The sequence below is a fragment of the Stegostoma tigrinum genome, chromosome 33, assembly GCF_030684315.1.
Source record: "Stegostoma tigrinum isolate sSteTig4 chromosome 33, sSteTig4.hap1, whole genome shotgun sequence".
Taxonomy (NCBI): Eukaryota; Metazoa; Chordata; class Chondrichthyes; order Orectolobiformes; family Stegostomatidae; genus Stegostoma; species Stegostoma tigrinum.
In genome coordinates this window covers 2118440-2143076 of record NC_081386.1, presented here as the reverse complement: position 1 = coordinate 2143076, position 24637 = coordinate 2118440, and the positions used below count along the sequence as shown (strand labels likewise).

General features: G+C 44.5%; 1 protein-coding gene across 5 annotated transcripts in view; it reads right to left on the bottom strand.

The window, feature by feature from the left end:
- cers3a (ceramide synthase 3a) overlaps positions 1 to 24637 on the bottom strand; it is an 82338-nt gene that overhangs the window by 7733 nt on the left and 49968 nt on the right. For all 5 annotated transcript variants that reach the window (XM_048562890.2, XM_048562886.1, XM_048562887.1 and 2 more), the window contains exons 8-10: positions 22460 to 22588; positions 19517 to 19623; positions 18445 to 18598 (exon numbers count right to left, since the gene is read on the bottom strand). In XM_048562890.2, the coding sequence (XP_048418847.1) occupies positions 18445 to 18598; positions 19517 to 19623; positions 22460 to 22588 (390 nt within the window). The remainder of the gene's footprint in view (positions 1 to 18444; positions 18599 to 19516; positions 19624 to 22459; positions 22589 to 24637) is intronic.

The window sequence follows — 24637 nt, the reverse complement described above, 5'->3', positions numbered from 1 at the left end:
GACTGCAACTTTTTTAAAAAAAAGAGTGGTTCATAGAACATAGAACAGTACAGCACAGAACAGGCCCTTCAGCCCACAATGTTGTGCCGACCATTGATCCTCATGTATGCACCCTCAAATTTCTGTGACCATATACATGTCCAGCAGTCTCTTAAATGACCCCAATGACCTTGCTTCCACAACTGCTGCTGGCAACGCATTCCATGCTCTCACAACTCTCTGCGTAAAGAACCTGCCTCTGACATCCCCTCTATACTTTCCACCAACCAGCTTAAAACTATGACCCCTCGTGCTAGCCATTTCTGCCCTGGGAAATAGTCTCTGGCTATCAACTCTATCTATGCCTCTCATTATCTTGTATACCTCAATTAGGTCCCCTCTCCTCCTCCTTTTCTCCAATGAAAAGAGACCGAGCTCAGTCAACCTCTCTTCATAACATAAGCCCTCCAGTCCAGGCAGCATCCTGGTAAACCTCTTCTGAACCCTCTCCAAAGCATCCACATCTTTCCTATAATAGGGCGCCCAGAACTGGACGCAGTATTCCAAGTGCGGTCTAACCAAAGTTTTATAGAGCTGCAACAAGATCTCACGACTCTTAAACTCAATCCCCCTGTTAATGAAAGCCAAAACACCATATGCTTTCTTAACAACCCTGTCCACTTGGGTGGCCATTTTAAGGGATCTATGTATCTGCACACCAAGATCCCTCTGTTCCTCCACGCTGCCAAGAATCCTATCCTTAATCCTGTACTCAGCTTTCAAATTCGACCTTCCAAAATGCATCACCTCGCATTTATCCAGGTTGAACTCCATCTGCCACCTCTCAGCCCATCTCTGCATCCTGTCAATGTCCCGCTGCAGCCTACAACAGCCCTCTACACTGTCAACGACACCTCCGACCTTTGTGTCGTCTGCAAACTTGCTGACCCATCCTTCAATCCCCTCGTCCAAGTCATTAATAAAAATTACAAACAGTAGAGGCCCAAGGACAGAGCCCTGTGGAACCCCACCCACCACTGACTTCCAGGCAGAATATTTTCCTTCTACTACCACTCGCTGTCTTCTGTTGGCCAGCCAATTCTGTATCCAAGCAGCTAAGTTCCCCTGTATCCCATTCCTCCTGACCTTCTGAATGAGCCTACCATGGGGAACCTTATCAAATGCCTTACTGAAGTCCATATACACCACATCCACAGCTCGACCCTCATCAACTTTTCTAGTCACATCCTCAAAGAACTCGATAAGGTTTGTAAGGCATGACCTACCCCTCACAAAGCCGTGTTGACTGTATTTGATCAAGCCATGCTCTTCCAGATGGTCATAAATCTTATCCCTCAGAATCCTTTCTAACACCTTGCAGACGACAGACGTGAGACTTACCGGTCTATAATTGCCGGGGATTTCCCTATTTCCTTTCTTGAAGAGAGGAATTACATTTGCCTCTCTCCAGTCCTCAGGTACGACTCCAGTGGAGAGCGAGGATGCAAAGATCTTCGCAAGTGGTGAAGCAATTGCATTTCTCGCTTCCCAAGGTACACTTACAACAAAAGAATTTGGATAAGTACATAAATAAGAAATGTTGTTTGGAGAGATATGCACCAAGTTCAGGCAGGTGATTTTTGATTAATTTGGGTTTACGGTCAGCATGGACTGGTTGGACTGAAGGGTCTGTTTCCCTGACTATGTCACACCCTTAGCTGGAAAGGATATAGATGTCAGATGGAATCTAACAGGAGGAAACCATTCAGCTCATCATGTCTGCACTGGTCAATACATATATCTGCACAAATCTGATTTTCTCCTCTGGGCACAGAGCAACACAAGTGGATATCTAAATATTACTTAAATGTTGAGTTTCCAACTCAACCACCCTTTCAGACACAAAATTCCAGACCCTCACCATCTGAACAAAGAACAATAAAACACAGGAACAGGTCCTTTGGCCTTTAAGCCTGTGCTGACACACCTTGCCCTTGCATATTAAAACTGTCTTGACTTACAGGCTCTGTATCCTCTATTCCCTTCTTAGTCATGCATTCATCCAGGTGCTTCTTGAATACTACTACGGTGTCTGCTTTCACCACCACCTCTGGCAATGCATTCTAGGCACTAAGCACCTTTTTTCGTGAAAAACATGCCTCGCGCATCTCTTTTAAACCTCCTTGCACCTTGAACCTATGTCCCCGAGTAATTGACCCCTCCTCCCTGGGGAAAAAAAATGCTTATACTTTCCACTCTATTCGTGCCACTCATTATCTCATAAAACTCTATCAGGCCCTTCAACTTCCTGCGTTCTAGTGAAAACAAACCCATCTAGCCAACCTTTCTTCATAGCTAAACTCCCCCATACCAGGCAACATCCTGGTACGTCTTTTCACACTCTCCAAAGCATCCACATCCTTTTTGTGGAGTGATGACCAGAACTGTACACAATACTCCAAGTGTGGCTGAACTGAAGTTCTATAAAGCTGCAGCACAACTTGTCTATCCTTACACTCAGTGCCCCTTCCAATGAAGAGAAGCATTCCATAGGCCATTTTTACTACCTTATCTACCTGCTCTGCCACCTTCAGTGATCTATGGGTCTGCTCATCCAGATCCCTCTGCATATCAATACTCCTAAGGGTTCTACCATTCACTGTATAATTTCCACCTGTGCATGACCTTCCAAAATGCATCACTTCATATTTGTCCAGATTAAGCTCCATCTGCCATTTTTCTGCCACACTCCAACTGATCCATATCCTGTTGTATCTTCTAACAATCCTCCTCGCTATCCGCAACACCACCAATTCTTGTATCATCTGCAAACTTACTATCTAAACCAGCTATCTATTCCTCCAAATTATTCACATAGATCATGAACAGAGGTCCCAGCACTGATACACTGGAACATCACTAGTCACAACCATCCATTCTGAAAAGCATCCTTCAACCGCTACACTCTGTCCCCAATAACTAAGCCAGTTCTGTATCCATCCTGCTAGCTCACTCCGATACCATGTGACTTTACCTTTTGTACCAGAGGGACCTTGTCAAAGCTCTACTGAAGTCTACGTAGACAACCTCGACTGCTTTTCCCTCAATCATCTTCATCACCTCCTCAAAAAACCCAGTCAACTTAGCGAAGCATAACCTCCCCAGCACAAAACCATGCTGTTTATCGCTAATAAGTCCATTTACTTTTAAGTGCGTGTAGATCTTGTCCAAGAATCTTTTCTAATAATTTCCCAACCACCAACATGTGCCTGTAATTTCCAGGATTATTCCTGTTACCTTTCTGAAACAATGGGACAACACTGGTTATTCAAAACTCCTCTGGGACCCACCAGTGGCCAAAGATGATTCTAAGATGTCTGTCTCACCTTGCATGTGAATGAGAAATTCTCCTCAACCTTCTAGCCGTATAGTCATAGCCTTAGTGCTCACCTTAAAATCTATACTCCCTGGTAATCGACCTCTCAACTAATGGAAAATCTGACTTCTGCATCACAATATCTAAACCGCTCATAATCTTACATGCCTCTATCAGGTCCCCTCTCAACCTTCAATACTTTCAGGAAAACTTAACCAGCCTTTCCAATCTTTCCTCATAGGTCAGGCATCCTGGTTAATGTCTTCTGTATCATCTCCAGTATAAACACACCCTTCCTATAATGCAGTGACTAGAACTGCATGTAATACTCCAGTTGTGACCTAACCAGTGTTTTATACTTTTCTAGCATAACCATACCACAGCTATTAAAGGCAAGAATCCCCTACACCTTCATAACCAACTTAACTACCTGCCCTGTGATCATAAGGGATTTGTGAATATGCACACCAGGTCCTTTTGATCTTTAGTACTTTGCAATATCTTGCTGTTCACAGTGAAATCCCTTGTGTTGGTAGACTTCCCCAAATGCATTATGTCAAATTTGTTTGCACTGAATTTCATTAGCCACTGCTCTGCCCAGCTGGCCAGTCCACTGATATCCTCCTAGAGCTCATGGCTACTGTCATAATCTATTTACCACTGTATCAATTTTCATATCATCCCGGAAATTCTTGATCATACCTCTTACATTTAAGTCCAAATCAGCAATACATACGACAAATAGCAAGAGCTCTAGCACTGAGCATTAAAGGACCCTATTGGGAACAGACTTCTATTCAGAAACATGGTTTAACAATCACCTTCTGGTTCCTGCCTCTCATCCAAATTTGGATCCAGTGTGCCACTTTGTCTTGTTTATTCTTACTTTCTTAACCAGTCTGTACGAGGAATCTTAGCAAAAGCCTTGCTAATAGTCATGCAGACTACATCAAATGCATTATCCTCACCAACATTCCTCATTTCCACTTTGAATGTCTCCCACTGATACAACAGTTTATCTTCAAGCAGCAGAGAGCCTGAAGACCATTGTTTGAATTTGGTAGGGGTGGGGGTTCAAATGTCAAATGACTGGTGCTGTTGTTGTCTGGCACATTGACCTTTACATCGTGGAGGCTGGACACAAAAGTGTGCGCACACACACACACACACCCTCCTCCATGGTCATAGTCCCCTAACCCCATACAGCCCACTTCTATCCTCTTCTGAAAACCCAGAAATAGGACTTTCCAAGCAAACAAATTGTTTCTGCCCATTCCTACCCCGCAGAACTTTGTTCTTCCCACTCTGACTTGATTTTTTTCTCCCCCCACCCCTTCCTAATGACATCCACGATTCTTCTGACACTATGTCAGTATCAGAATTTCATTCCCCACCAGGATGGTCTCGGATCTCCCTGTTTCACCCTGGAAAAAAATCTTCAGATCACAGGTGTGGCCAAGGGTACTTAAACTGGCCCCTGTTGCACTTGCCTTTTTGTGGGGTCCGTGGGACACTCCTTGTTCCAATCTTACCTGGTCCCTCCCCACAACTGTTTCTTCAACATGTAAATGGCATCATTGATGCTGCTTCCCCTTCTTGTTCAAAAGTGGGAAAATCTATCAATTTCACTTTCAATTTCTACCCTGCTTTTACTTCATCCATCCCCGGCCACTCCCTTCCACAACATCTGTTTCCATTTCTGGGGTAGGCCAGCCACAAATATCCACTACAAACAGACCAACTCCCACAGTTACCTGGGCTACACACCCCCTGACCCTGCTTCCTGTAAAGACTTCAATCCATTCTCAGTTTCTCCATCTCCATTGCATCTGTTCTAACGATGTCACCTGCCACAGGAACATCTCAGTAATAGACTCATACAGCACAGAAACAGTCCCTTCAGTGCAACCAGTCCATGCCAACCATAATACCAAATTAAACTCGTCCCATCCACATGCAATTGGCCCATATCCCTCCTTTCTGTTTACTTTCTCCACAACTTAGGATTCCCAAGTACAATGGTTGATAGGGCCCTCAACTGTGTCTTACCCATTTCCCACAGTTCTACCCTCACCCTTTCCCTCCCATAACAGTGAAAGGGTCCTCCTGATCTTCACTTTCCACCCCTCCAATGTCTACATCCAAAGCTGCCATTTCACCTACCTCCAGTGGGATGCTCCCAGCAGTTGTAAATTCCCCTCACCTCCCTTGTCAGTTTTTCACAGGGACTGTTCCCTATGGGACAGCCTGATCCATTCCCATTACCTCTCCACATCCCCACAACACCTTCCCACGCAATTGCAGCGGGTTAACACCTGCCTGTTTACCTCCTCCCTCCTCACTATCCAAGGTTCCAGCCACATCTAGGTGAGGCAGCGATTTACTTGATCTACTTAGTCGAGTGTATTTGCTCCTCAATGTGGTTTCCTCTAAACTGGAAAGACAAAATGCAGACTGGATGATGGGTTTGCAGATCACCTGTCTGCTAAAATGACCCCAACTTTCTACTTTCATGCCACTTCAACACACCACCATCTTCCATGACCAGCATGGTGGCTCAGTGATTAACCTGGTGCCTCATAGCACCACACATGGGTTCAATTCCAGCCTTTAGCAACTGTCTGTATGTAGCTTTCATGTTCTCCCCATGTTTACGTGAATTTCCTCCCATGCTCCAGTTTCCTCCAACAGTCCAAAGATGTGCAGGTAAAGTGGACCAGCCATGCTAAATTTCCCCAGAGTGTCCAGGGACAAGCCATGGTAAAAAATACGAGGTTATGGGGATGGGATATCTGGGTGGGATGCTCTTCGGAGGGTCAGTGTGTATTTGCGATTCAAGCCAAGTTTTGTCATTTAATTCATATTTTAGAATTTAAGAAAGCCCTTACAAGGCAGTACATTTAGTGAAATATTAGAGATTTGTTTATTAATCTTCAAGCATTAATCAGAAGAGTGTAAATAATGAGAGCTATCAATACACTATTATACTAACAGAAATAATAATACAAAGCTTTTAGCAAGCAGCCCAAGGTTTTTATTACAGAGGCATCATCCAGCTGCCCATTTTAGCACCTCCCTTTTCTAGGTTTGTCCTCTCTTGCTCATTTTTGGTGTGACGATACTTTAGGAGGTATACTTTATCCTAGTCTGGAGGAAGGCTCAGACACGGTTCCAAGCAAAGTGGCCAAAGCCAATGAAGTAAACAGCTTGCGAGGCTTTGCAATTTCTTTAAAACAGAAGTTAGAGCAATAGACGTAGCCGGAAATCGGTGAGGCCAAGCTCCCACAGAACCAGACCTTTTAGTTTTAGCCTTCAGCAGTTGCTAGGACCTTGAAGCAGGATGTTGAAGCTCTTATTCCTCTCTCTGCTGCAGCTAAAAGCTGGCGTTCTCCTCCTGCTGCTAGAATTGTACATGAGACAATCTATTTTACTGAACTGGCCTTTGCCAAGGGTGTGATTATGGAAAGGAGACACACCAACTAATAAACAACACTCACCAGCATTAAATTCACCAGGGAAGAAGAAAAGAACATACAGCTCCCATTCCTGGACATTATGGTAGAATGCAGGGCCAATGGGGAATTTCTGACGAAGGTACATGCATCAAGTCCTGAATTTCAACAGTGACCACTCTAACATCCACAAATGGAGTTTGTAAAAACACTATTTAAATGAGCGACGACACACTACAGCAACCCAGAACACCAAAATGAAGAAGGATACCCCTACCAAGTATTTAAGGACAAGAGATACCCAAGCAGCTAGGTCTGATGATGCCTATCACACAAACAATAACAACACAAAGATACAGTAAACCCTGACACTTGTTACATTGCCGTACATCAAGAACATATCCGAACTGAGCACAAGAGTCCTACAACCATTGAGCGTCAGAGTGACACACAAACCTATGTCCACCAACTGTTAACTTGAACCAAAGACCCCAAACCTATTTTGGACAGAGCCAACATAATAAGATTCCATACAAGGACTGCAACAAACATTACAATGCACAGACAGGAAGGAAACTGGCCACAAGAATACATGAACACCAACTAGCAACAAAAAGACACGACTAATTATCACTCGTCTCCATTCACACAGATAAGGAGAACCACCAGTTTGATTGGGACAACATCAGGATCCTAGGACAGGCCAAACAGAGACAAGCACAGGAATTTCGAGAGGCAGCGGTGAGGGTGATGTGTGTGGTGTTATTTCTGGAAGTGGAGGCGGTGACTGCAGCAGCGGTCACATTCGCCGTCCCGGAAGTGGTATGCCCGGCGGTGGTAGATGTGACATCATCGGTGGGTCCATTGGAGTTCATTACCTCATTTCCAGTTTTTCTTCGCAGTGGTATATAGAGTCTGGTTCGCCAAGGCAGCCATCAATAAACATGTAGAATTAGACTCTATATACCACTGCGAAGAAAAACTGGAAATGAGGTAATGAACTCCAATGGACCCACCGATGATGTCACATCTGCCACCGCCGGGCACACTACTTCCGGGACGGCGAATGTGACCGCTGCTGCAGTCACCGCCTCCACTTCCAGAAATAACACCACACACATCACCCTCACTGCTGCTGCTCCTCCCACAGCCAACGGAACCCCGCCACAGCCAACGACCTCATCACTCCGCCCACAGCCTCCACAGCCAGCAACCCCAGAGAAGTCAGCCACACTGTGCCCTGCCGAATCTTCACCATCCCCCCAGACCTCTCACTGACTGAGGACGAACGGTCAGTCCTAAGCAAGGGGCTCACATTTGTCTCCCTCCACCCACACATCAACGAATACCAGTCACATTTGGACATCGAGCAGTTTTTCCACCGCCTTCGCCTCCACACTTACTTCTTTAACCGTGAGCCTAACCTTCCCTCCACTGACCCCTTCACCCGCCTCCAACACAAGTCCTCTTCCTGGACACCACCCCCAGGCTTCTTCCCCTCCCTCGACCTCTTCATCTCCAACTGCCGTAGAGGCATTAACCGCCTCAACCTCTCCACCCCTCTCACCCTCAGAACGGGCAGCCCTCTGCTCCCTCCGCTCCCACCGCAACCTCACCATCAAACCCGCAGACAAGGGTGGCGCAGTGGTAGTATGGCGCGCTGACCTCTACATTGCCGAGGCCAAACGCCAACTCTGACACCTCCACCTACCGCCCCCTCGATCATGAACACCCCCCCCCCCCCACCGAGCAGCAAACCATCACCACCTCAGGGGGACCTCCCACCTACAGCCTCCAATCTTATTGCTCCCCAACCCCGCACGGCCCATTTCTATCTCTTTCCCAAAATCCACACACCTGCCTGCCCTGGTCGACCCATTGTCTCAGCCTGTTCCTGCCCCACCGAACTCATCTCCACCTATCTGGACTCCATTTTCTCCCCTTTGGTCCAGGAACTCCCTACCTACATCCGTGACACCACCCACGCCCTCCACTTCCTCCAAAACTTCCCAATTCCCTGGCCCCCAATACCTCATTTTCACCATGGACGTCCAGTCCCTATGCATCTGTATTCCTCCTGCAGATGGCCTCAAGGCCCCCCGCTTCTTCCTGTCCCACAGCCCTGACCAGTCCCCCTCCACCGACACCCTCATCCGCCTAGCCGAACTCGTCCTCACCCTCAACAACTTCTCTTTCAACTCCTCTCACTTCCTACAGACAAAAGGGGGTGGCCATGGGTACCCGCATGGGCCCAAGCTATGCCTGCCTCTTTGTAGGTTACGTGGAACAGTCCCTCTTCCGCACCTACACAGGCCCCAAACCCCAGCTCTTCCTCCGTTACATTGATGACTGCATTGGCGCCGCCTCTTGCTCCCCAGAGGAGCTCGAACAGTTCATCCACTTCACCAACACCTTCCACTCCAACCTCAAGTTCACCTGGGCCATCTCCAACACATCCCTCACCTTCCTGGACCTCTCAGTCTCTATCTCAGGTAACCAGCTAGAAACTGATGTCCATTTCAAGCCCACCGACTCCCACAGCTACCTAGAATACACCTCCTCCCACCCACCCTCCTGCAAAAATTCCATCCCCTATTCCCAATTCCTCCGCCCCCAGGATGAGGCATTCCACTCCCGCACATCCCAGATGTCCACGTTCTTCAAGGACCGCAACTTTCCCCCCGCAGTGGTCGAGAACTCCCTTGACCGCGTCTCCCGCAACACATCCCCCACACCCCGCCCCCGCCACAACCGCCCCAAGAGGATCCCCCTCGTTCTCACACACCACCCCAACCTCTGACACTTCCGCCATCTACAATCTGGCCCCACCACCCAAGACATTTTTCCATCCCCACCCTTGTCTGCATTCTGGAGAGACCACTCTCTCTGTGACTCCCCTCCAACCCTACCACACCCGGCACCTTCCCCTGCAACCGCAGGAAGTGCTACACTTGCCCCACGCCTCCTCCCTCACCCCCATCCCAGGCCCCCATCTGCCAATGTGATATACTGTATCTACTGTACCCGGTGTGGCTTCCTCTACATTGGGGAAACCAAGCGGAGGCTTGGGGACCGCTTTGCGGAACACCTCCGCTCGGTTCACAACAAACAACTGCACCTCCCAGTCACGAACCATTTTAACTCCCCTTCCCATTCCTCAGACGACATGTCCATCATGGGCCTCCTGCAGTACCACAATGATGCCATCCGAAGGTTGCAGGAACAGCAACATACATTCCGCTTGGGAACCCTGCAGCCCAATGGTATCAATGTGGACTTCACCAGCTTCAAAATCTCCCCTTCCCCCACTGCATCCCGAAACTAGCCCAGTTCTTCCCCTCCTTCCCCTCCCCCCCCCCCCACAGTGCATCCCAAAACCAGCCCAGCCTGTCTCTGCCTCCCTAACCTGTTCTTCCTCTCACCTATCCCTTCCTCCCATCTCAAGCTGCACCTCCATTTCCTACCTACTAACCTCATCCCACCTCCTTGACCCGTCCATCTTCCCTGGACTGACCTATCCCCTCTCTACCTATCTTCTTTTCTCTCCATCTTTGATCCACCTCCCCCTCTCTCCTTGTTTATTCCAGAACCCTCTCCCCATCCCCCTCTCTGATGAAGGGTCTAGGCCCGAAACGTCAGCTTTTGTGCTCCTGAGATGCTGCTTGGCCTGTTGTGTTCATCCAGCTTCACACTTTGTTAATGTGGATTCTCCAGCATCTGCAGTTCCCATTATCACATCCCAGAGTTTAAATAACAGGCGGGAAAACACAACTGTGCTTCATCGGAGACTGCACTGATGATGTTATCCAGCAGGGTAACGAAATGTCTGTGAACTCATGAACCGACTCGGCGAGCAAACCAACCACAGCATCCACAACCCAAGCTGCAAATCTACTGAAGAACTTTAGGGGTTTGTTCTACTCCATTACATCAGTCACACTCTTTCAGTTCATCTTCACTATCTCATTCTCGATCACTGTCTCTTATTCTGAGAGATTGTCATTCCGTCTGTCTCCTTCACACTCACAAACTTGGCACTCACTCTCTCTTTTTCTCATTCTCATTGCTATCACATTATCTCTTTGAATCTCTCCCTTTCCCATTCTCTGTTCCTTTTTCTCTCATTGTTGCTCTTCCCCTCTGACTATCTCCCTTTCACTTTGCCTCATGGGAACATCACCACCTGCAAACTCCCCTCCAAGCCACACATTATCCTGAATTGTAAATATATCACTATTCCTTCAGTGTGGCTGGGTTAAAATCCTGAGCTCCCTCCTTTACAGCACTGTAGGGGTACCTGCACCATGTGGATGGCTATAGTTCATTGCAACATTCTCAAGGACAGTTAGGGATGGGTAATAAATGCTAATTAACCAGTAATGCCCACATTTCATAAAACTGGCATTCTGCAAATTATTGGCCATAGATTCACACAACTCTGAAATAAATAAAAATAATTTCGTGCTCATTTTCTCTCCGTCAGGGTTGCCTGACTATACCTCTTCCCTCTCTATCAGCATCTTCAGTTCTCTGCAAATTAAAACGCAACACAGTGACTGACAGAGCACACTGAGTGCTTGCAGGATGCTCAGGATTAAGGGATATTAATAAACATCAAAACTGTTTTTGTTGCTGATCAGTGGATTAGAACGACCCCAGAAAGCCCACGCCAGGCTACTTTAAATTAAACCAAGATTTTCCTCATACCACAATTATCTACTCGACTAGAAAAACAAATCTTTTTAAAAAGCTAGAGATCTAAATTCATTCTTGGGGAGTTACAACAAATGATTCAAAACATACAATATACATCATTAAAATTCCAGCCCTCAATTGTCTGACAACCTGCAACTAAATTGGGGTATAAATGCTGGAGGTTGAATTGAAAGTTATCCAACAGATCTCTCCATGGATAGGAGGATCACTGATCTAGAGAATTCAAGTTTCTATTATCTTGCTGATCTCAAGTTGCTCATGAGCACAGATCCTACAATTCTGATTTGAGACACGCTCACAGTGAGACAGAATCAAGAGCAACATGAAGATCACAGAAAACAAAATGCAAGTCGAGACAGTAGGAAGCTTGGCTCTAAAACCTTTCAAATTATAATGGTCAGAGGGATAGCAAGGCTGGGAATAAAGTAGTCAGAATGAGAGAGAGAAACAAAAAGAGAGAGAAAGAAAAAAAAAGAAAGAGAGTGAGACAGTGTAAGAACGCAAGTGTAAGACAGGAACAAAACAGCTGGTATTTCAGCAGGAGCTAGAATCACTGCAGTGCAACTGGGAGGCTGGGAGCTGCATGAATAGCACATTTTTGGCTGTAACCTGCATCCAAGGTGTGCAGGACCCAGAGACTGCCATGCAATTGAGAAGGATCAGGGGTTGTGTAGGAGTTGGTCTCCAACCTGCTCTTATTTATGAAAACATCTGAGAGCAACTGTCACTCCAGGAAATGCCATCAGAAGCAGGCCCATAGCACTGCTCGGTGACTCAGCCATCTTGAGGTAGGGATTGCAACAACAAGATCACTGAGGGTAAACAGACAGAGGTTGTAGAGTCGGAGCATAATACAGCATGGACACAGGCCCTTCGGCCCAAACAGGTCCGTGCTGACCATGGTACCCGTTCAGCTAGTTCCACTGCCCGCATTTGGATCCATTTCCCCCTAAACCTTTCCCATCCATGTACCTGTCCAAATGTTTTTTAAAATGTGATATTGTTTCTCCCTCTACCACTTCCTCTGGCAGCCCATTCCATATACGCACAACTCTCTGCATGAAGAAGTTGCCCTGCAGGTCCTTCTTAAATCTTTCCCCTCTTGCCTTAAATCTATGCCCTCTAGTTTTCAATTCCCCATCCCTGGGGTAAAAAGATTAAATGCATTTATCTTATCTATGCCCCTCATGACTTTATGTATCTCAATAAGGTCACCCCTCATTCTCTTGCATTCCAAGGAATAAAGTCCTACCGTGGCCAACCTCTCCCTATAACTGAGGCCTACTAGTCCTGGCAACATCCTTGTGAATCTTCCTTACATACTTTCCAGTTTAACAAAGTCTTTCCTATAACAGGGTGACCAAAACTGTACACAGTACTCCAAGTACAGTCTCAGCAAAGACATATATAACTGTAACTTAACATTCCAACTCCTATACTCAACACCTCGACTGAGGAAGGCCAGCATGCTAAATGCCTCCTTCACCACCCTGTCCACCTGTGACGCTGCTTTCAGTGAACTACATAATTATACTCTTAGGTCCGTCTGATCCACAACACTCCTTAGGACCTTACCATTTACTGTACAAGTCCTACCTTAGTTTGACTTTCCAAAGTGCAACACCTCACACTTATCTATATTGACTTGCTTTTGCCTATCCTCAACCCACTTGCCCATCTGATCAGGATCATTCTGTAATTCTGATAACTCTCTTCACTATCAACAATTCCTCCCAACTTTGTATCACCTGTAAACTTAATAATCATGCTTTGTACATTCACATCCAGATCATTCGTGTAAGAAAAACAACAACAAAAAGTTCCAGCACCGACACCTGTGGCACACCACTAGTCACAGGCCTCCAGTCCAAGAAACAACATTCAACCATCACTCTCTGCTTCCTACCATCGAGCCAATTTGAATCCAATTAGCTAGCTCTCCCTGGTTCCCATGCGACTTAACCTTCATGACTAGTCTGCCTTGCAGGACCTTAACTAATGTCTTACTTAAGTCTATATAGACAACATTTGCTGCCCTAATGTCATCCATCCTCTCGGTTACCTCTTTGAAAAACTAAGATTTGTCAGGCATGACTTCCCACACTCGAATCTATGATTAATATTTTTATGAAGATTTGTAGCATGGGTTGTGGATGGGGTTGTTGGCTTGCTCGCCAAACTAGCTGGTTATCATATGGGGGTTTCATCACCATGCTAACATCATCAGTGCGGCCTCCGATGAAGTGATGTTGTTCTACTCCATTCAGAATATGTATGAGCTGGTCTGTCAAGCTGGGTTGTGTCATTTCCAGTTCTTTTTTACATTGGTTTGGATATCGGGTCCAATTGCACGTGCTTGGTGATTGCATTACAAGTTGAAAACCAGGCCTCTATGAATTTCTGTGCATGTCTGTGGTTGCCTTGAGCTAGGATGGTCACGCTATCCCAGTTAAATCGATGGCCTTCATTGTCCAAGTGCACGGAGATGAGGGCAAGTTTGTTGTGTTGTTTTCCTGCTAGCTGGTGTTCATACATCCTGATGGTAGTTTCCTTCTGGTCTGACCAATGTAATGTTTGTTACAGTCATTACAAGGTATTTTGTAAACTATGTTGGTCCTGCATGTCATGGGCATGGAGTCTTTGGTCCTTGTGAGCATATGTTGTAGTGTGTCTGTGGGTTTGTGTGTTAACGTGATTCCTAGTGGTCGTAGGAGTCTTGTTGTCAGTTCTGATATGTCCTGGGTAAAAGGGTAGTGTGGCCAGTGTATTGGGGCATACTGTGTCCTCTTGGCATTGTCTATCTAATAGGCACCTGTGGGTGAAATTGTTGGGATATCTATTGTTAGCAAAGACCTTATATAGGTGCTTTTCCTCCTTCCTGTGTAGTTTCTGGCATGTTGCAGTGTGTTGTGGCTCATTTGAATAGTGTCCCTATACAGCTTTGTTTGTGGATGTTCAGGTTACTTGCTGTGGAGATTGAGGATATGGTCAGTCTGGAGCTCCCTGTTGGTCATTTGTTTTATTGACATCTCGAAATGGAAGTTAATTGTTTTCTTTCTCTTCTCTTGTAAATTTGATCCCAGTGAAAACATTGTTGATGGGTTGGTGTGTCTTTTTTAACGTTGTGCGTTTAATGATGACAAACACATCGTCCACATATTGGATCCACAGTCTTGACTGCATCAGGCAGAGGGCAATGTGTTCCAGGTTTTGCACGACTGTCTCTGCAACATGTCCTGAGGTGGGTGGCCCCACCGGTGTGCCATTGATTTGTTTGTATATTCGGCCATTCAAGATGAAGTCTGTGGTGAGACATACGTCCAATAGTCTAAGTGCGTAGTCCTTGCTGATGGAGCTGTTTAGACTCTGTTTCTGCTGCACCCAATAATGTGGCAAGTGTTTCTTTGGCTAGTGGTACGTCAATGGACGTGAATAGTGCTGTGACGTCAAAGGGTACCACCGTCTCAACATCATTGATTTCAATGTTCTTGAGATTGTGAAGGAATTGCTGGGTTGAGTAGATGGAGTGGGGTGATCTATTGACCAGGTGTTTCAGTCTCATTTGTACATCCTTGGCCAGTTTGTGTGTAGGTGTGCCTAGTAGGGAGACAATGGGTCTGAGGGATATGTCTAGTTTGTGTACTTTGTGTAGGCTGCGGATGCAGGGGCTATTCAAGCCTTCTGGTTTCATTTTCATGTAGTCTTGGTTATTTGTCCTGCACTTTTTTGTCTCCTCAGTGTTTGAATGATCCTGTTTGCTAGCTGCAACGCTGGGTCTATCTCCACCTGTTGGAGAGTGTGTGTATCTGCAAGCAGTGCCTGCGCTTTCTCAATGTAGTCTGGTTTGTTCATAAGGATGGTCATGTGCCCTTTGGATTATGATGTTACTCTCTATGTTAAGTCCTTCAAGTGCCTTTCTCTGATGTGTTGAGGATGTCCCATTCATTCCTTTGGTTCAATGTAGGGATTATAGTTTGTCAGGTGGGTTATTAAATTTCGTCTGAGAGTTTGTTACCTTTTGGTGGAGCTTCCAGAGCGGCCATGAAGTCTGTTCTGTTTGTCCCTGTGGTTATTGCTTAGTCCACATAGTGGAACAACTTTCTTGTTCTACAAATGGTCTGCTGGATAGGTTTCTTATCCACGAGTCTGGTTTGTTGTTGTCCTTGCTTTTGTGATGGATCAGTTCAGTCAGTTTTCTCCTGTAGCATATCTCTCTTCTTTGTTCTGGTCTTTGTTATTTGATAGTTGATCCTGTCCCTCTGTATCCTCTCCAATAGCTTGCCTACCACTGATGTCAGGCTCACTGGCCTGTAATTCCCTGGATCATCTTTGCTACCTTTCTTCAGCAATGGAACAACATTAGCCACCTTCCAATCTTCCGGAACTTCACCAGTGGCTAAAGATGAAGCAAAAATCTCTGCAAGGGCCTCTGCAATTTCTTCCCTAGCATCCCAGAAGATCTAAAGATGGATTCAATCAGATCCAGGGGATTTATCCATCTTAATGCATTTTAAAGACTGCAAAGGCCTCCTCTTTGGTAATGTGCATGCTGTCCAAAACATCCCCACTTGTTTCCCATATTTCCTAAGCATTCTCGATTTTCTCCTCAGTAAACACTGCGGAGAAATACCCAGTAAAAATCTCCTGTGTCTCAGCACATAGAGGGCCATGCTGATCTTTAAGGGGACCTATTCTCTCCCTCGCCACCCTTTTACTCTTAATATAGCTATAGAACCTCTTGGGATTATCTTTAACCGTACCTGTCAGATTCATCTCATATCATCCTCTTGCTCTTCTCATTTCCGTTTCAGTGTGCTCCTACACTTTTTATAGTCATCTAGGGATGCACTTGAGCCAGATAACTTAAACCCAATGTGTGCCTTCTTCTTTTTCCTGGCCTGAGCCTCAAAACACTTCATCAGCCAAGGATCCCTAAACCTGCCAGCTTCTCCCTTCACCCTAACAGGGCATACTGTCCCTGGACTCTCGATATCACACTTTCAAAAGCTTCCCAATTGTCTGTCATTCCTTTTCCTTCAAGCAGACTCACCCAATCAACCTCTGCTCGATCCTGCCTAATGGCCCCGGTCCAGTTTAGCACCTTAACTTGTAGATCATTCCATAATAAAAACTGAAAGAACCACGGATACTATAAGTCAGGAAAAAAATATACAAAGTTGCTGAAAAAAAAGTCAACAGAACAGTTCAGAGGAAGGGTCACCAGATCCAATACATTAACACTGTTTTTTCCTACACAGATGCTGCTAGACCTGCTGAGCTTTTCCAGCAACTTTGTTTTTGTTCCTACTTTTTTCCATAACTATGTTAAAACTAAGAAAAAGTTATTGTCACTGGACCCAAAGTGCTCTCCAAATGACACGTCAGTCACTTGCCCGACCTCATTTCCTAACAGGAGGTAGGGTTGCACCCTCCCAAGTAGGGCCCTATACACATTGATTCAGGAAAGTTTCTTGGACACATTTGACAAATTTCACCCTGTCTGGGCCTTTTACACTTTGGGTGGTCCAGTCAACATATGTTACATTGGTCAGCTAGTTCAACATGGATACATTAGTACATGTTTGCACCAATGAGATTGGTACAAAGAGATCTGAGCTTCTTCAGCTAGGTTTCAGTGAGCTAGGAAGGAACAAAGGTCTTCAAAGATAGTAATCGCTGGATTTATCCTGTTGTTATCAGTTATCACAGTGAAACTTGTAGCTGGAGACACTGTGCAGGAAGGAGGGCTTTAGATTCCTTGGAGATCAGCTTTAGGGTTGGGGGGTGTGGTGAGGGGGGGAAAACAATGAAAAAAAATAGTATCAGGTCCAGTATGAATCGCACATGTTGTACATGGAGGGATCTTTATTGTGGCAAGAGAGTATGGGATATGGCTGGTGGGGAGATTTAAACAGCTCTGCTGGGGAGAGAAAGGCAAGAGCAGGGTCAAAAAGGAGGTGCAAAGCTGAAAATTGGTCATTAAAAAAACCATGGAAGGTGTTTTTCTCCCTTTCTGTCCCTAGTGCTTAGGGAAGCAATGTCAAAGATGCTGTCCTTTGGGTTAAGGTTTCAATCCAAGACTGAGAATGACACATTGCACAGCACAATCAGAAGCTCTCCTAGTCAACTTTCCCTCTAACTAATCCTAGACAGAGACTGCCTTCATCAATGTTACACAATATGCACAAATACATTTATTACATTAAAAAAAGGAATAATTTAAGAAAATCATTGTCTCACCCTAAAGAGACTACAAGATCTAACTCCTTATTACAGATAGAAAATTCACTGGGCATCAGTTAGTTTTCCTCTCCGATCCAGTGGTAGGTATAGCCAAGCTGAGGACTCTTCAGTCTGATACCAAATTGACAGAATCCTACTTCTGTTGTGGTTGAAGCACAGTGAGCTAATTCAACATGAAGGTAATAGACACATATTCCTCACAGAACTGAACAAAGGAAATCAGAGAATCCCTACAGTGCAGAAAGAGGCCATTTGGCCCATAGAGTCAGCCCTCTAAACAGCATACTACCCAGACCCAGCCCACCACCCTATCCCCCTCCTCCTGCACTTTCACCATAGCTCATCCACCTAGCGTGCACTGCCCTGGGCACTACAGGGCAATTTAGCATGGCCAATCCACCTAACCTGCAAACTCCACACAGTCACCCAAGGCTGAAATTGAACCTGGGTCCCTGGCACTATGAGTTAGCAATGCTAACCACTGAGCCAACATGCAGCCCATGGGAAAACTGAAACATTTCTGAACCATTCATGTGAATGCAAACTCTTTAAGCAATATTTGGAATTGCGCAGTATCAGTGCATGTCCTTGTGCTTTCTTGTTACATCTACAGCTGATGTGGAGGCAATTCCAGTACTCATCACACTGAGCTTTTCTCATTGTCAGGAAACTACTTACTTTGCTGGAGAAGAACTTTGCAACCATTTGCAAGATGAGGTATGCCCAGAAAATATGGAGCAGTTGAAGGACAGCCAGCATGACATTGAAGAAATAATATCCAAAGAATGGTGGATAGTGATAAACTGGATAGACCCAAGTACAATGAATGATCCTGTTAATAAGAACAGAAGTTAAATGTTACCATGTAAAGTAAATCCCATCAGTCCAGATGTACTCCAAGATCATTAATAAATAATTATAATCATAACTCAATACTGAAATGATGTGCATCACTTCTGGAATATGTCAGACGGCTTTAAGCCTTTCTTTTAAAAGAGAACGGATAGAAAAAAAAAGTTATCCTAGATAGAAACCAGGCAGTGAAAAGTCCCTTCTGATCCCTGCAGTCTGCAGCAAATGATTGTAATGAGGCAGCACAAGGACAAGTGAGATCTCCTTCCTCACAACATGCCACAGCTATCCTCATGATCATATACTGCACGTTAAACGATAGAACATCACGGCACAGGTCTCTCAGTCTGCTATGGATGTATCTCTTTGGAACAGCTGTTCATTTAGCCCCATTCCCTCTGCTCTTTCCTTTTAATCCTGTAAACATTTCTTCTTTATGTATTTGTCTAATACTGAGTTGAAAGCTTCTATTGATTCTGCTTCCATTGCCTTTTCAGGCAGTATGTTCCCAATCTCAGCAATTCGTTGCATCAAAAATACTTCCATTTGACACTTCTTCTAATTCCTTTGAACCTGTATCCTTTGGTAAGCAAATGCTTACACCACCATAAAACACTTTCATTAAATCTCCTCTTAGCTTGTCCCATCCCAAGGAAATCCAAGTCAGCTTCTCCAATCTCTCACATAACTGAAGTCCCTCATCACAAGCCTCATAACATGTTATGCGGTTACATGAGAGTCCCTGTCCTCAATATGCTGCTTATGAACTCAACTGTGCTTTAATTTAAAAAAAAATTCTGTTGAGCAATCATTGTGTTAAGGAGTAAAGTACGGCAGCCAATGCCTGAAACCACTTCTTTCCTGAAGTCACAAAGAAGGATTTTGTGATGATACTCACCAGAATGGGAAGATGACAAGCCTGGTGATTATAAATACAGCAGCAAAGACAATGAAGAGTGAATTACAAACTCTTTTCCACCCAGCATAGTTAAGCATCTTGGCAGACTGTCAAAGTGTCAAAGAGGATTCAGTGTTAATTATTTCACAGCAAAATCAAATGAACTGGACATAGTTTCATGTTTCAATGAGCACACAGGATGGAATATAAACACATATTTATCACATTCATAAAAAGGACAATTTCAATATCTCCACACAACTTTATCTGAAGGCAGTAGAAATCTTTAAAACTCCAGGATTTATAGCAAAGCTGAAAATAGCCACAAATGTTTGCCTCTTGCCCAGCAGCCAGCCTGTGTGGTATGTTACAGTGGAGGGGCCAAAGAATATCAGCAGGTGGATAATATAGAGACCAAACTATATTCAGACCAACTTACAGTCCACAGGCATCCCCCAATATTTGTGATGCTGTGTACAGCTAGACATCAAATCACAACAGGATCTCTGACAATCACTAATTCAGTCTTGGTTGGTGGTGAGCCAATTCAATTAACATCAGGGACATGTTCCCACGTCAATATTTACAAAAGTTGGCTATCCCAACAAGGGTTTTAAAAAATTTCATTCATGGGACGTTATTGACAAGATCAACATTTGTTGCCAATTCTTACTTTTTGAGACCGTGGCACGAAAGTACCTTAAATCACTGCAATACATGTGTGGGAAAGAGATCCAGCAAATGTGATATGTTTCCAAGATGGAAAACTTGCACATGGCAGTGTTCCCATGTGTCTGTTGCCCTTGTCCTTCTGGAAGGTATAGTTCACGGGTATGAAAGAAGTTATTGATGTCTTGGTGAGTTATGCAAATGGTACATGCTACTACTGTTTTGCAGTGGTGGAGAGAGTGAATATAGTACAATCAAGTGGGTTGCTTTGTCCTGGAAGAGGTTCTTGAATGTTGTTGGAACAGCACTCATCCAGGCTAGTCGGGAGTATTCTACCACACACTCCTGACTTGTGCCTCACAGACGGTGAACAGGTTTTGGGGAATCAGGTGAGTTACTCGCCACAGAATAAGCAGACTGTCACCTGCTCTTGTAGCTACAGTAGACATATGGCTAATCTGGTTCAGTTTATAGTTGAAGATAACACCCAAGATGTTGATAATGGGGGAGTTCAGTGGCGTTATTGTCACTGAACATCAAGGGGTGATTGTTGGAGATGATTATTGCCTCCTATTTGTGTGGCGTCAATGTTATTTGCCACTTGTTAGCCCAAGGCTGGATATTATCCATGTTTTTCTGCATTTGGACACGGTGTGTTTCAGTATCTGAAGAGACACAAAGGGTGCTGAGCATTGTGCAGTCATCAGTGAACATCCCATTTCTGACTTTTTGATGGAGGCTAAGTCATTGATGAAATAGCAAAAGATGGCTGGGTGTAGGACACTAGCCTGAGGAACTCCTGCAGGGACGTCTGGCCACCTACAACCACAACTATCTTTCTTTGTGCCAGGTATGACTCCCTGTTTTGCTGGTATTCCAGGATGCCCACATCGTGAATGCAACCTCGCTGTCGTGTACAATTACTCTCACCTCACCTCTGCAATTTAGCTCTTTTGTTCATGCTTGGACCAAGACAATTATGAGGTGAGAGACTGAGTGGCCATTGCAGAACCCAATGTGAGCAGTAAGAAAGATATTCCTTTTAAAGTGTCACTGTCAACGAGGCCTACCATTACTTGCTGACGACTAAGAGTTGACTGATTGGATGATTATTGGCCTGACTGGATTTTTCCTGTTTTTTGTGGACAAGAATTATCTGGACACTTTTCCACACTGATGTCAGTGACGTGGTCGCTCAGGCAGTAACAACATGGGATAAACCCTAGGGATAGAATTTTGGGTAGTTCGGAAGTTAAATGCTGCAAATGTCAAACCAGACTGGAACCAACCTCAAACCTGCAGCACTTCTGTTTTTAAACATCTGCCACTTGGGAGGAAGGATGAGCAATCCACTTTCAGGAAGTGGAAGTGTCATTGTTTTATTTGAATAAAGGTGTGTTTTTGAGGTGATTTCTCTTTTCCAGCTGAACATTACCTAGCTGGGGATTTCTGCCCATAGGAAATCTAGCAGCCAAAGGGAGGTGAGGATTGCGACATGGAAGCCAGAAAGCCACTTCCAATATGGCCTGTGGGCAAAGAGAAGTGGACTCGTCCTGTGAGAACACTTGTTAAATGTCACAATGATGGTACCAAACCCACAGCACGGGTGAGCTGGGGTCCTTTCAATATGCACGTACTCCATAATCTTCATTTGCCCCCTACCGATTCATCTCCCCCCAATCCTTCCTTCCTTCCAATATCTCTACAGACCCTACCATTGCTGACCTTTCTATTAATCCCAATTTCTTTGACCATCCATGATTCTGCTCTTGCCACCCATCCAAGATTCCAAGCCCTCACTCCTTACTTTCCCTTCCCCAGTTGGGTACAGTTCCAGGGCACAGCGCACAACAGAAAAGGCTCCCAATCTGGTGGTGGCTGGGAACCATGACAAAATACTAACCATGACAAAATACTAACCATGACAAAATACTAACCATGCACTGGTGTTAAATAGGGAATAAGGAAAATCCATTCTTCCTATTACTCTGACCATAAATCACCTGCTACAATGACCCCCATCAATCCTTCTCCCTTTCCATATGGGAACTGTAGGGCTGAAATTGGTCCTGGACAGGAGGGCAAAAAAAAAAAGAGTGTAAGTGACCACTTTTATACTGCCTGATACTCTTTTCCATTGTAATCAGTGATAATCCTAATAAAGCTAGTATAAGCTGGGTAGGTTTAAATGATCCCAAATACTTCTTCAGCATGAGGTAGATATGCGGAATGTAGAGCTGATTATTATAGTTACATCTCTGTAAATTCACCTACTTCCAGCAGGATGTCAGATGAATCATGGACAATCATCACCAGGGTTCCCACGCGGATGTAGTTGGCGCACCATGAGAAGCTCAGCAGGATGATGGTTGCTAAGTGATGAATTATTTGTTCTTTGAAATCCTAATCGATCAATAAAAGTAACAGTCAATGAATATAAATACAGAAAAAAAAAACACACAATCAGCTTCCTTAATTAAGAATCAAGCATTTAGAATGCTGAGTTAATTCTTGTATCTAGACTTTCTAACCCACTGAGGGTGGAGAATAGAAGCTCTATGCTGAATTTACAGACAACCTTGGGCATCCTTTTTAAAAACAGTCAACAGGATCAGATTCTGGGATACCTGGCCCCTTGTGCCAGATAATGGGGTGGGTGAACAGGTAACCACTCACATCATTGCTGGCTCCAATGCAGAGAGAGATGGGCAGTTCCAACTTCCCCAACTGCATCTGAAAGTATACCTGGCTTACAACATCTCCAAGAGTTATAATTCACAGAGGAGACCCTGTCCCCACCTGCCCTGAGATTCTTCAACTGATGAGGCATTTGTCTTGAAACAGAAAAGAAGTTCTGCTTTTTCAGTTTCGATAGGCTCTATTGGAGCAATGTTGATTTCTTTTGACAGCTGATCCCATTATTAATATTTGGCTGAGTTTCAAAAGCTTTACAAAACTTCTCAGGAAGGGATTGTACACATAGTTGATGGACAGTTTTATCAGATTATTCATTCTTTATTAAGGACTACAGAAAGCTTCAGCAGAGATATTTGGGATTCCTTGTGCAAAAATCACAAAAAAGAACTAGCCATAAAGTCCTACAGGTAATAGGGAAGGCAAATGATACACTGGTCTTTATTTCTAAAGGACATGAGCATGAAAATAGGGAAGTCTTGATAAAACTATGCAAGGCATTAGTTAGACCACATATGGAATACTAAGAGTTCTGGGCCTCTTATTGAGGGATAGATACATTGGAATTAAAGGCAGTCCAGAGAAAGCTCACTGGGTTGATCCCAGATACGGAGGGACTATCTTATAAGGAGATATTCAGTAAGTTAGGTTTGTACTCATTGATGTTTACAAGAAAATAGGGAATCTTTTTAAAAGATAGACGATTCTGATGGACGGATTTGACGGTTTATGTGGAAAAATTGCTTCCCTTGTGGGAGAGTCTAGCATCAGAGGTGTAATCTCAAAATAAGAGATCACCATTGAGGCCACAGATAAGGAGGAATTTCTTCTCTCAGAGGATAGTGAATCTGTGGAAGTCTTTACAGACAAAGACTGTGTCATTCAAGCCTGCTCCACCATTCAAAACAAAAATGGCAAATCTGTTTTTAACTTCAACTCTACATTTCTACACATCCCTCAATCCTTTATCCCTTCAGTAATCAATCTCCCTCCACCTTAATGACATTAAGTATACTCATTAAGACAGATTAAAGATCAATCAGTAAGAGAATCAAAGGTTATGGGGAAAATTCAAAAAGTAGAGTTGAGGGTTAACAGTTAAGTCATGATCATGCTGAATGGCAGTGAAGACTCAATGGGTTAAACAGCCCAGTTTTGTTCTTATGTCTTATGGTCTTAATAAAGCCTCATTTGATTTGGTTACTGAATTGATGTTGCTTGTCTTTAAATTGACCACTTGAGGGAATTTAAGAATTTCTTTCATTGGGTCTGGAGTTCTTTTCTTAGCATGAAATGTGCTTGTGTCAGTGTTTATTAGTTCAAAAATAGAAATTATTGGACAAGCTCAGTAGGTCTGGCAGCATCTGAGGAGAGAAATCAGAGTTAACACTTCAGGTTCAGCGATTCTTCCTCAGAACTCAGCGGGGTCACTGGACCCAAAACATTAACTCTGATTTCTCTCCTCATGTGCTGCCAGACCTGCTGACCTTTTCCAACAATTTCTGTCTTTGTGTCTTATTTTCAGCATCCGCAGTTCTTAAAGTTTTTTTTAAGTTTTCTCAGGGTGTTGGATGATTAATTTTTGTTCAGATTCATTTCAAAGACTTTCCACTATTATTACGTAGCTCCATAGTGGATTCTGGGTGAGCCAATATGGAGGGTACATTGTTACAAGGTGGAGGTGGCAACTGATACATGTGACATCAAAAGGGGCTTTCTCAACTTATGTTTCCCACCTGCTTCACAAAAATCCAGCCC